Here is a 14,089-nt window from a genome sequence, read left to right on the forward strand (position 1 = left end):
TATAATTCACATATTAAAAAATTCCTAAAATAATCGTCAAGTATCTCTTATTTATTTTTTTCTTAAAAGGGATAGTTTTGTCCAATTAACCGTGACATGAAATTAGCTAGATATGGTAAACATATTATTATATTTTTGGTAAAACAGTTGAATTTTGATGGGAAAAGAATGGTTGGTCTCATGCCAACTATGTGGAATTGGTAGAACTATAGACTTGCTATTTTGGTCTCTTGACAATCGACACTTTGGTCCAATGACCAGGTCTAACAGCCATCCCCTGGCTTAATTGTTTAATGAGACAAATTAAGTCGTCCTGACTCAGGGGCCTATATATATACCTTTTATATCCACTCTTCTCTTCACAAGCTTTGTAGTACGTAACTGTTCATTTGTCAAACAGCAGCGATCGAGTTATATTTCCCTACTAACGTACATTATATAGGGACGCCTTTTGATCATACATCATCTTTAGAATTGAAGATATGACTTCTTTTGCTTCCCCCCTTGTACGTAGTGCAAGTATCAAACAAGACGTCGTTATCCGCAACACAGTGAACTTCCATCGTAGCATTTGGGGAGATCAGTTTCTCATGTATGAAGAGGTTTGTATATATATCATATCATTACTAACTCTACCAACGACAGATTAAGATCTAATATATACTGTCGCGTTAATGTTTTTAATTAATTGTGTCTGTAGAGAAAGGATCGAGAATGCGAGGAGCAACTAGCCAACGAACTGAAAGAAGAAGTGCGCAAAATGCTAATTATCACCACACAACATAGGAAGCTTTTAGAACTTATTGATGCGGTCCAACGCCTTGGTGTAGCATATCATTTTGAAAAAGAAATCGAAGAATGTCTAAATCATATTTACGTTTCGTATGGCCATGGGGATCTATGGATCCATAATAACGATCTCCAAGGAACTTCACTATGGTTCAGACTACTACGACAACAAGGCTTCAATGTTTCAAGCGGTATAATAAATGCATGGTTCACACCAGTTATATTTACTACTAGAAAATCAGAATTAGTGATAGAAACTAGTGATTTTTAGGATATGAGATTCACGTACGTGTAATTAATTTGCGATACTTTCTCGATTCACGTACAGGAATATTCAACAAGTACAAGAACAGCGACGGGAGTTTCATGGAGTCCATGAAAGATGATGTTCAAGGCATGCTTTCTTTGTACGAAGCAGCATACATGAGGGTGGAAGGGGAACAAGTTTTAGATGAAGCACTCGCGTTTACGACCTACCATCTTGCCAACATACTCGAAAATCACACTTCCCTGATTGAAGCTCAAATACATCAAGCCCTACAACAACCTCTTCGGAAAAGGTTGCCAAGGCTAGAGGCGTTACGTTATATACCTATCTACCAACAGGAGGCTTCTCATAACGAGCCTTTGCTAAAACTTGCCAAGTTAGATTTCAATTTGCTCCAGGATTTGCACCGAAAGGAGCTTAGTCAAATAAGCAAGTACGGAAATTAAATAAACAACCTATTTATATAGTTAATTTCTTTAATTAATTTGTATATATATATATATATATATATATATATATATATATATATATATATATATATATATATATATATATATATATATATATATATATATCAATGATCTTAATTTATGTTATTCTCACGTTTTATGTGTATATGTTTAGATGGTGGAAGGATTTGGATGTGTCAAGAAATCTACCTTATGTTCGAGATAGAATAGTTGAAGGCTACTTTTGGATATTGGCAGTCTATTTTGAGCCTCAGCATTCAGACGCCAGGATTTTTCTAATGAAAGCATGCAATCTTGTAATAATTTTGGATGACACGTACGATAATTATGGTACTTATGAAGAACTCGAGATCTTTACTGAAGCCATTCAAAGGTATGCAATTAATTTGACTCTACGTGATACAATATCATACATATATATACAACGTTCGATGGTCGTAACTTATTGGTTATTGTGATGGAATTACATTAGATGGTCGATGAGCTGCTTGGATATGCTTCCAGAGTACATGAAACTGATATATAAAGAACTTCTTGACGTTTATAAAGAAGCTGAAGATTTGCTAGAAAAGAAGGGACAGACATATCGTTGCTACTATATGAAAGAGATGGTAAACTGTACATACTCCATTTGGTTTCTATATAATTCGTTTTGTCTACATATTAATATTGACTAATTTTAGATCTCGTTCATTTAGGTGAAAGAGTACGCTCGAAATCTCTTAATTGAAGCCAAATGGGTAAACGAGAGGTATACTCCAACTGTAGAGGAACATAGGTCTGTTACCTTGGTAACTTGTGCCTACGCCATGATTATCGCAAAATGTTATGTGCATAGGGATGATTTGGTCACCGAGGAGACGTTCAAATGGGTATCCACATATCCTCCTCTTGTCAAAGCTTCGTGTTTGATTCTAAGGCTCATGGACGATGTTGCTACACACAAGGTACGTATATGTAGTTATAACAAGTGAAACTCCAAGATTCATTTTACAATTACTAAAAACAAACTAAGATACTTAATGTGGTAACATAATTGCAGGAGGAACAAGAAAGAAACCATGTGGCTTCAAGCGTCGAATGCTACATGAAACAATACGGTGTCACTGAGGAGCACACACATGAATTATTCACGAAACAAGTCGAAGATGAGTGGAAAGTCATAAATAAAGAGTCGCTAAGGCCGACCGATGTCCCGAGGCCTCTACTTATGCCTCCGATCAACCTCTCTCGTGTTTGTGATGTTCTTTATAGACGAGGTGATGATTACAATCATGCTGGAAAAGAAATGATCAACCACATTAAATCACTTCTTGTTAATCCCTTAAGTGGGTAGTTTTCATTTTGTGATATGGGATATCTTACGAATATTGAACATTGTAATAATGACAAGTTATTTACAACTATTTTATTATATTTTATTGGAATTATTAGTCCCATTACGCGTGTTGAAATTGATAGAGTTCATGGTCTTTGAATTGACTGACTGCTTACGGTTGTGCACCTAATCACGGATAATGATAAATAAACGAAAATGGTTCCGGTTTACTAAAAATCATAAAGTTACTCCCTACTTATTTTTTTAACCAACATGGTTCATTAAATACTTTTGCTGACGCGTAAAAGTATTTTGGTCTTTTGAATGGAATAAATAGTGAGTTTGTGACTGTGGTTAAATCATATGGATCATTTATATAATCTTTTTTATATTTATGTTTATGAGTTTAAAATAAAATATCATTTTGAACTCTTCACTTTTAATTTTGGAAAATATTACTTTCACCCATTTATTTTCTAAATTTTCATGTTTAACCCCGTATTATATATAATTTGATTTTTATTAATAACTTTCATTGAACAACCTAAAAAAACTATTTTTACGTGTTTATTTTCATATATTTGTTGGTATGATTCAGTTTAAATTCGAGTTTTTCTACGTTTCAATGTAGTTTTTTTAATGTACGTTTCTTACGCATGAGACAAGTCACATATAATAATTTTCGTTTGTTAATTTTAGAACACGTATTATATTCGAGTTCGTCTATGTTTCGATGTATTTTTTATACTTTTTTGTGTTTAATTTTATATACATCCCTACGTATATTTCGGTCACGTATAATAACTTTCTCGTTCGTTAGCTTAAAAAAATATATTATATTCGAGTTTGTTTACGTTTCGACCTAACTTTTTTTCATATTTTTTACGTATCAATATAGATTTGAGTTCGTCTATATTTCGACGTAATTTTTTTTTATGTTTCATGCTTATTTTTATATACGTGTTTTTTTCGTTCGTGTTTTTTACGTTGAAACGCAACTTTTATCAATACAAACATCAAAATTCAACTTACAAAATTCAATGCTTATAATTATGTTGTTATCTATTATATGTGAACAAACTTATATGTAGGAACATACATAAAATAAGCACCAAAATGTATAAAAAAATTAAATCAAAACATAAAAAATAAAGAAAAAGAAAAACTCAAATTTATATCGACACGTGCATAAAAATAAGTAAGTAAGATTTTTTTTTTTAAGTTAACGAACGAAAGCTTAAATAATATAAAAAAAGTCTAATATGTGGATTTATACGTATAAAACATACATAAAATTAAGCATGAAAACATTAAAAAAATACGTTTCGCGAAACATAGACAAACTCGATGATAATATATTTTTTTACGTTAACGAAGAAAAATTGTTATATGTGGCCTGAAAGATATGTATGAATGTACATAAAACTAAACACAAAAATGTAAAAAATAAATAATAAATAAATAAATTACTTCGAAACGTAGACAAATTCGAATATAATACGTTTTTTAAAATTAACAATAGAAAGTTATTATATGTGACTCGTCTCATACGTAAGAAACGTATATAAAGATAAATACAAAAACGTTTTAAAAAAACTACGTTCAAACATAGGTAGACTCGAATATAAACCGACACTTTTATAAAACAAAACCATGTAATCTTTTTAAAATCGAAACGTTGATCACCTTGAATTATATCGACAAATATATAAAAATAAACATGTAAAAATAGTTTTTTTAGGTTAACGAACAAAAGTTATTAATAAAAATCAAATTATATATAATGTGAGGTTAAACACGAAAATTTAGAAAATAGGGGATGAAAGTAATATTTTTCAAAGTTGAAAGTGAAGGATTCAAAGTGATATTTTAAAAAGTAAAGGGGTGGAAAAGTCAAAAACTCATAAACATACAATATAGAAAAATTACATAAATGGTCCCTATAGTTTACCCATAGTCATAAACTCAGTCCTTGCTACTTAAAAATATCAAAATACTCTTACACTAACGGATGAACAATAACGACGTCAGCAAAAAGAGCTATTCATGCAAGTTTTTGAAATCACATGGACCATGTTCGTCAAAAAATATTATCAGGGACTGACTTTGTGACTTTCGACAAACCACATGGACTATTTTTGTAATTTTGTCTAAATATATGGATCAAAAGTGATAGACATCCATTGTTATGGGATTTTAAAATCATATTTCTTTCGGTTTTTGAACTGATTTTTTAATTTTTAAGAAAACCGAAAAAAAAAAGTTTATTTGTGGTTTTAAAAGGGAGAATGATTTGGGAGGGTAATTACATTTTTTTGTTCATATTTAGGTAATTATTTTTGTAAATATTTGATAATTTATGTAACATCCCAAAATTTAAGACAAAAAAATTTCATTTTTAATATAGCGATTCATAAAACAATTTATAAGAAAACATCATCAAGTAATATACTTCATAAAAACCATAGATCACGTGTCTCAAAACCATATCATCAAATAATAACAATGTCAAAGTACAAATCCCAAGAATCTCATGTGCGGAAATCATGTGTGTGATGCGCTGCTACCGTGCCGACTCCTTTCCTTCGAAGAAGAAGGACCTGAAACAAAAATTGAAAACAGTAAGCACAAAGCTTAGTGAGTTCCCCCATCATACCACATACCATATAACACACATACTGTCTAACATATCCGGGTGCTGATCTACCATTTCGGTCTCTTTCAACCAAAAACTTCCTAGAATAATAGGGTGTTGGCCTACCCCTTCGGTCCTATCCACCGATACCTAGCCTAACATATCAGGGTGCTGGCATACCCCTTCGGTCCTTTCGAATGGTACCTTGCCCAGTATATCAGGGTGCTGGCTTACCCCTTCGGTACTTTTGACCGGTACTGGGGACTATTTCACCCCTATTCTACCAAATAGCATCCTAGTGCATAAAAATATAATCATATACTGTAACATCCCAAGGTTCAGGTGTAGCTATTCACCCCCCCCCCTTCGTTTCCCTTGTGGTCAAGTTTAGCCCTTTATTGGAAAATGTGGCAAATGAGTACGCTAGGCGTACTCATGCACTTAATTTGGACGCGGAGTCGCCAAGGTATGCTGGGCGTACCCAGAGTTACGCCGGGCGTACCCGACCCAGGTGCAAAACCCTAATCTGGCTTGTGCATTATTTAAAGGGTGCTAAGGCTCATTTCTCAGCCTCCATATCAGTGAGTGAAACCCTAAGAGAGAGCCTCCCATCGTTCTTGGTGTGTGTGAGTGTTGTTGGAGCTAATTGTGCATTGGTGGCTTAGTGAAGAAGAAGGAAAGGAGCTTTTGGAGGCTAAATCTTGAAGTGCAAGCTTGGATCTGAGATCTACAGAGAAAGGGGCTACACTTAGAGGTATAAAGTTCAAAACTTTCCTATCCTTTTGGTTTATTGTTGCATGTGTCATTTCTAGGGCTAAAAACCCCAAAGGTGGAGACTTAATGAGTGTAAGGTGCTCCATGGACAGAGATCTGTCCCTTTTCAGTGGTATTAGTGGTTTAGATCCATAAAGTTTCCATTTTGGTTGTTGGTATGAGGTCATGCTTGAGTAATAAGCCTTCTAGAGTTAGAGAATGTAATGTTATGGGATTTGGTGACTTATTCAGCCATGCAAAGGCTTAAAGTCATCAACTTTATGGATTAAGAGGCTTAGAAGGGGTCAGATCTAGAAGTTGGACGTGGGTCTTAACTGTTTAAGACCTCAAGAGCTAAAGGGATGAAGCAAGGGAGTACGCCGGGCGTAATCCCAGTACGCGCCGCGTACTGGGTGGCATTCCCCGATTCTGAGAGGCAGCTGGGTACACTCAACGTACACATCTGGTACGCACAGCGTAACCCGGAAAGTTAACTTTTGGTTGACTTTTAGGGTATGGTCTATAGTGGGGCCTTTTGAGTTATAAGAGGGGTAAAATGGTCTTTTACCCTTCTGAGAGTATCATAAGAGGACATAGTCTAGCCTTTGAGAGTTATATTAAATAAGGTACTTATTTCATGTGATTAGGTAGAGGCTAGACCAGAGTTTTACCGAGTCAGAGATTTACCGAGCTACCGGAGGTGAGTCTTCTCACTATACTTTACCTAGAGTGGTAACAGAGTTATGTGCTAGAGATATTTTATGCTATCTATGTGAAGTGTGGTACTGCATTATTTCTATGTGATTTATGCTGTGTGTATATCAGAGTTAGGATCGAAAGGTCCACCGTGCTAGGACCAGAGGGTCCGCAGAGTTAGGGCCCAAGGGCCCACATAGTTATAGCCTCGAGTGGCTAATATGTGCTATATGTGGTATTTTTAGAATTACGTGCCAGTGTATTTGTATGCTATTTATGTGTTGAGATTTATTGTGATATGTGATATGCATGATTCAGAGTTATCAGAGTTAGGGCCTTTGGGTCCATAGAGTCAGGGCCAGAGGGCCCACAGAGAGTTGGGACTGCAGGGTCCCACTGAGACACACGGACCAGTAGGTCCACAGAGATTATAACCCCGAGTGGCTAATAGAGTGGTATTTTGGAGAACTCACTAAGCTCCATGCTTACAGTGTTTGTGTTATGTGTTTCAGGTTTTCTCAGGATCACGGGACGGCACCGGCTCGATTGTACACACCATAGGAAGCGTTGTTTTGAGGATCCTGGTTTATGAATTGAATGAACAAAATAGTCATGTATTGTAACTTAAACAAAAGAACGGGATTTTTATGAAAAGTGATAAAGAGATAAGTGATTTTAAATGAAAATTTTGTTTTGAAAATTTCGGTTTTACATATACTGCCTAGCTTTATCTGGGTGTTGACATACCCCTTCGACCCTGTTGACCGGTACTAGGGTCTATCTTACCCCTCCTATCACATATCACATAACATCATAGCATAATAGCACTTAATCATAACAGATAGCAGCACACCAGATAATTATCATAAAGACAATCATCTTTACTATAACTCTTACTAGTGGGCTAGCCTTGGTGCCTTAGACCCACTTCTACTGGAAGGTAATTCACCTTAATGTCGTGAAGTAGTTGAACTACCCTCGGTGCTGGGATCAACTCTCCTCAAAACTTCTACACATAACATCCTTTTTAATTACTCTTTCAAACTTATAACCCCTTTAAGGGCCAACTCTGGTCAATGGTCAAGTCAAAGGTCAACACTTATGGTCAAAGTCAGCCTACTGGTCCAAGTCAACATTCTGGTCGACTCAACTTGTCGAGTTGGTCCGTCAACTCGTCGAGTCCCATGATTCAGAGAATCTCAAACTCGCGATCTAACTCGTCGAGTTTCTCCTTATGACATAATCGGGACTTTCCGTTTGAACTCGTCGAGTCCTTCCTTGGACTCGTTGAGTTCTCCTTCATACAAGTCAGGACATTTGCTATCAACTTGTCGAGTTCATCCCTGGACTCGTCGAGTTCTTTGATCTTCAAGTCCATAAACACGTCCAACTCGTTGAGTCATCTTCTAGACTCACAAAGTTTGCTTAGTAACAAAAAAGGTTGGGGAACCACGGCCCAACTCGTCGAGTCCCCTAAAGTCTAATTCAATACAACCGATTTTAGATGGGCCTAATGCACCCAAAACATAGATATGACATTCTAGGGTCGATATAACACGTAAAGTTACAAACTTTACGTTCATGCATGGATTGTTTGGCTTAAAAAGGCTCTAAATTGGTTCTTATGATGCATGGTAGTTAGTTTCCATCTAAAATCCTAGTAGCTCAGCTATATAAGAAACCCTTGGCTTACAGTTTTCGGCCCCTATGCATTCTTAGAGAACCCTAGCCGAATTTAAGAAGCCTCCATCATCTCTCTCTTGTTCATCCTTTGCTAAGTGGTGTTTGTGACTCCATTAGAGGTGTAACGCTTGAGGCACTAAGCTCTTGAAGGTCAAGATCAAGCTATCAACAAGAAAGGTATTCTTCTAACCCTAATATGATTAGATTTTGTTTTTTGTATGCGAGATTAGGGTTTTGCTTTGGAAAATTAATTTGCATGTATAACTTGAGAAAAACCTAGATCCAAAGCAAATAGGGTTGCATGTGAACCATAGGAATGTTGTAATGCTCAAAACCCGTCAATTTCCTAGTTACATAAGTGTTTAGGTGATAATTTCGTAGTGTTACCCCTAAATGACATTCGTATTGATGAGTGTCTGAATTATGTGGAGCGACTGATTGTTATTCTTGATAAGAAGACGAAGGCCTTAGGCAACAAGGTAGTTAGTTTGATTAAGGTGTTGTGACAGCATATGAAGGGTTCTGAATGGACTTGGGAACCCAAGGGGGAGATAAGAGACCATTCATCGGAGTTGTTTGCAACAACGAATTTCGAAAACGGAATCTAATTCAAGTGGGGGAGAATTGTAACATCCGCATTTCAGGTACTATATTTTTATGTTTATCGAATGAAATTGTGTGAGTGTTTTGACCCCTTGTATAATATTTCATATTCTTTATGTTCTGATTAATTAATTTAACTATTAATTAATTAACAAACCAAGTCCCTAAAATAAATATCTTTTCAGTTCTGTTTTATTTTGCTCTTGCGTGTAACCCAAAAGAACATTGCTATTTATAGTAATATTACCATTTTGTTATGGCTATTGACACTAACCTCCATCAAAGTTTGCATGAAAGGTGACTTCTTGTTCAATGTGCCGGTGGCATTTTCCTTAGCCAATTGTAGTATTATTTTTTTTTTTTTTGGTTTGGTTTTTAACTCCTTCGTGGATTTTTTTAAAGATGTTAGCAATGATTGTTATATATCTTCAAAGATGGTCTTTTTGTTTTGCCCTATAGTACAACTTGTTTTCATGTATATGTTACCGCCCTAAGACATAATTTGTGCTCATTACATGGACAAAGTTTTGTAATTGCTAGAATTATATAGTTTGTGTAACTCTTTAAATTCGTCATAGTGTAATTTTTTGCGAAATCTCCTGCATAATGCAAATTTTCCTGTATGTTAGCGCCACTAGTCTTTGTTGTTGTCCTTGGGGGATGAAGAAGGGAAATGGGGGTGGAAGACAATGAAAATGAGTTGGTTTATTTATGTTAATAATGACCAATATTATAAAAAGTGGCAAATTTAAAAATAAATAAATAAAAATCTGTTAATTTAAACGGATTAATTGAAATAAATTAATTTGTAATTGTTAAAGCAAAAAAATAATGATGGTTATTAATTGAAGTTTATATTTTTCCCCTCATTTTGATTTTATTTTAGGAGAAAAATGGAAATCCTACAACTACAAGCTAAGTCCTTGCGTTTTCATACCGCTCGCTAACTTAAACTCTTCAAAGGGCAGAAGCAAAGAACATCGCCATTATCTACAATGGAGTTGCTCTCCTTCTCGACTCCCTCGCCTTGCTACCCCCCTTCTTCATCCTTTTCCAATCTCCGCCAGTTTCTTCCCACAAAACCCTCTCAACCCCTTTCTCTCCGCCGACTAATACTACCGCAAAAATCCGTCAAATGTTCAATTGGGTCCTCTCCCCAAACCCTAGGATTTGACTTCAAACCATCACTCGGTTTTTCAGCTTCTTCGCCACAGTCTCCGGAGACGGCGATGAGAGGCGCCGAAGCGGACGCGATGGGGCTCTTATTAAGAGAAAGGATTGTGTTCTTAGGGACTCAAATTGATGATTTCGTCGCCGATGCTATAATTAGTCAGCTCCTTTTGTTAGATGCTCAAGACCCTTCTAAAGATATCAGGCTTTTCATCAATTCTACCGGAGGTTCCCTCAGGTACTCCGTTTACATCCTTTTTATTTCTATTTGAAGCCTAATATTAATCCTTTTGATATCAAAATTTCTGATTTTATACACCAAGGTTAGGTTCCAATGTTTGAATATCATATCAATTATCAAACTTGTGGATTGATTCGTATGTTCAAATTACGCATAGCCAACATGGTTGTTTTGAAACAGTGCATCTATGGCGATTTATGATGTGTTGAAGCTAGTGAGGGCTGATGTGTCAACAATTGCACTGGGCATATCAGCATCAACAGCTTCCATAGTTCTTGGTGGTGGAACTAAAGGTAAGCGACTTGCAATGCCCAATACAAGAATTATGATTCATCAACCGCTTGGAGGTGCTAGTGGGCAAGCAATAGATGTTGAAATTCAAGCTCGGGAAATGATGCATAACAAAGATAATGTGACAAGAATCATAGCAGAGTCAACTGGGAGATCTTATGAACAAGTTCAGAAAGACATTGATAGGGATCGATACATGTCTCCAATTGAAGCAGTTGAATATGGAATAATTGATGGGGTTATAGATGAAGATAGCATTATCCCACTTGAACCTGTTCCTGATCGAGTTAAACCTACACTCAGTTATGATGCAATTAGCAAAGATCCTTCAAAATTCTTGAACCCTGAGATACCTGATGATGAAATCTACTAGGTGGAAGGTGGGTAACTATTGCAAATTTGCAATTGCTTGAAGACAGTTTTACAACAATTTATCTTTCTTTGAATGTTCTTTAGTTATTAGAATTTGTTAGTTTTGTGATTGAAGTGGGAAAGCTGGCTGCTTTCCCACTCAATAAATTGTTGTATTTTTAAGTTAAATAAGACTATTTCCAACTTTTGCAATTTTGCTCTTTTTTAGATATGACAGTATGTGGAAGAAAAGCAAAATCTTGATTCTTGAATGATGAATGATGAATATTCTTTTTGGTGTAGAAAATATTACACTATTTTTATAACAATAACTGTTAACAACACTCCATGTTGAGGTGTTTCATCACCAGTAATCCAAACAGGAGCAAATACCATTTTCAAAATGATGAAACCGAAGCTTATCACGAACAACAATCTTTCTTTTGGTCACAACAGAAATAAACTTGATAGCTATGTGACAATCTTCACAAACCCTAAGATTCTTCACGATTCTTATAATCGATCCATGTCCTGTTTTCAACAGCCCAAATGCTAATGCAATCTTCTCACTATGATATCTAAGAGCATACACTCTCTCCTCCTCTTCTAACTCATGCATTACAGATTCAGATGCTGGTGTATAACCTACCTCCCTACACCTCTCCATCAACTCATCTAAATACCTATAAATTGCAACTGTTTCAGGGTGGGATTTGTCACCCATAGTAAACAGATATGTTTTGTGATCAACTTCTATTGTGGCATATCCAACTTGTTTCTTTAACCCTTTTCGAATCATCATATTTCTAATCATTTCTACTCTATCCATTTGCCCTGCCATTGCGTATATATTTGAAAGTAAAACATAATGGCCAGGATGCTGAGGTTCAATAGCTAAAAGATTCTCAGCTGCTATTACACCAAGATTGACATTTTTATGCATCTTGCAAGCTCCTAACATGGCTGTCCATATAGCTGCTCCAGGCTTGACATGATTCATATCTTGAATGTGTTGATATGCTTTGTTTAGTAGTCCTGAACGTCCAAGCATATCAACCATGGAAACATGATGCTCCATTTTAGGGACTAATTTGTAATCTTGAATCATGCTAGTGTAAGCTAGTTGACCTTCAGATACTAGTCCACCATGGGCACATGCTGATAGAACAGCAATGAATGTGATAGAATTGGGAGGTGGGCCATGGAGTTTCATAAGATTATATATTTCCATTGCTTTCTTGCCATATCCGTTCATTCCATAGGTGGATATCATTGATGTCCAAGTTACAACATTTTGTTGATTCAAGGAGTTGAATACTTCTCTTGCTTTGATTACATCTCCACATCTACCATACATGTTGATCAATGAGGTGGCTATTGTAGTGTTTACATGTAAATTAGAACTGATGTAATCATGAATCCAGCATCCCAAACTGAGATCCCCTAGCTGAGAACATGCGGATAACACACTCACCAGAGTTACTGAATCAAACTCAACACCTGAATCCCGCATCTTGTAAAACAAGGTGATAGCTTTGTCAGCAAGTCCATTTTGCTCATACCCAGATATCATGGAGTTCCAGGCAACCAAAGTTCTTTGGGGCATTTCATCAAACACTTTTTGGGCGACACCCAACTCATTGCATTTGGAATAAAAACTAACCAAAGCAGCCTGAACGAACAAATCCACTCCATACCCACTAACTATCACATGACAATGAATAATCCTGCCAAGTCCAAGAGCTGACAAATTAGCGCATGCTTTTATGGCAGCCGTGAATGCGTGGTTTGACCACTCTGCATTACAAACTAGCATGTGTCGATAAAAGATAAGCGAATCAACAGGAAAATTGTGCTTGGTGGAGGTTTTAATAAGGGAGCTGAAGAGGAACGAATCAGGGTTGGCGATGGAGAAGAGGAGTTGGCGGGTGTAGAGGATTGCCTCCGCTGCGCAGGCCGACGTGATGAGTTTGGTGAGAAGCGGAAGAGAGCTGGTTTTGCCGGATAGGATGATTTGGGCGTGAACTTGTTGCAAGGGTTTGATCCGGCGGCCGGCGAGGAGGAGAAATTGGTAGAGAGACAGGTGCTGCTGGGGAGCATTCCGATAAACCATTCGATCAATTCACAAACGTTGCTTTCCCGCGGTTTCCTCCATTTAAATCATAAAGCATCTTCTTGCAATGTTATTGATTCCAAAAGAAAATCCCTTCAAATACATGTCATCAATTTCTTCGTCTAGAATAAGGAAACAATCGTAAAAATATGGCATATATGCAAAAATGATGTTAGATTGTAAAATATAGTTATACAAAAATGATAACACAATTGATCACCATAAAAATATAGAAATGTATATAGTATATGATCATTGTATTTATTAATATGTAGCTTTAAAAAAAGCATGAAACTAGATATTGTATTCCTTATTATCTTGCAACATTATCTCAATTCATTATTTTATTGATTTAACTAGTTTTTACAATTCTAATTAAATAATGACTTTTTTATTATCCATTAATTTTTTTTCTTCATTGTCCAATTTTGATATTGTCCAATTTTGATATTAGTATAAACCATTAAATATTTTATAGTATATAAAAAAAAAATTCTTATTATAAAATATGATCAAATAACAAGATACATTATAGATTATAGAGAAAGAAAGACACGAGAATAAAGAGAACTTTTATTCCAATATTTGTGATGAAATCATCAAACTTTACAATACATAATATTCACTATTTATAATAAACAAAGAAGATGAAAGGTCACATATGATATGAATGCACATTATAGGGGTGCATAACCACACTCATAAAAC

At 35.7% G+C, this 14,089-nt stretch overlaps 3 protein-coding genes across 3 annotated transcripts; 2 read left to right on the plus strand and 1 right to left on the minus strand.

Moving 5' to 3' along the window:
- Positions 1–392: 392 nt before the first annotated feature.
- On the plus strand, positions 393–2,966 carry LOC111917144 (beta-caryophyllene synthase). Its single transcript, XM_023912800.2, has 7 exons — positions 393–602; positions 701–980; positions 1,118–1,490; positions 1,682–1,900; positions 2,000–2,138; positions 2,226–2,474; positions 2,570–2,966. Exons 1-7 carry the CDS (start codon positions 483–485, stop codon positions 2,861–2,863), a joined length of 1,674 nt encoding a protein of 557 aa, XP_023768568.1. The 5' UTR covers positions 393–482; the 3' UTR covers positions 2,864–2,966.
- Positions 2,967–10,133: 7,167 nt separating this feature from the next.
- LOC111917299 (ATP-dependent Clp protease proteolytic subunit 4, chloroplastic) lies at positions 10,134–11,481 on the plus strand. The gene is made up of 2 exons (XM_023912995.3): positions 10,134–10,623; positions 10,807–11,481. The coding sequence occupies exons 1-2, from the start codon at positions 10,211–10,213 to the stop codon at positions 11,288–11,290; spliced, it is 897 nt and encodes a 298-aa protein (XP_023768763.1). The 5' UTR covers positions 10,134–10,210; the 3' UTR covers positions 11,291–11,481.
- Positions 11,482–11,568: 87 nt separating this feature from the next.
- LOC111917298 (pentatricopeptide repeat-containing protein At2g33760) lies at positions 11,569–13,522 on the minus strand. The gene has a single exon (XM_023912994.3). The coding sequence runs from the start codon at positions 13,379–13,381 to the stop codon at positions 11,633–11,635; it is 1,749 nt and encodes a 582-aa protein (XP_023768762.1). The 5' UTR covers positions 13,382–13,522; the 3' UTR covers positions 11,569–11,632.
- Positions 13,523–14,089: the final 567 nt, after the last annotated feature.

The sequence above is a fragment of the Lactuca sativa genome, chromosome 3 (assembly GCF_002870075.4).
Source record: "Lactuca sativa cultivar Salinas chromosome 3, Lsat_Salinas_v11, whole genome shotgun sequence".
In the NCBI taxonomy this organism is placed as follows: Eukaryota; Viridiplantae; Streptophyta; class Magnoliopsida; order Asterales; family Asteraceae; genus Lactuca; species Lactuca sativa.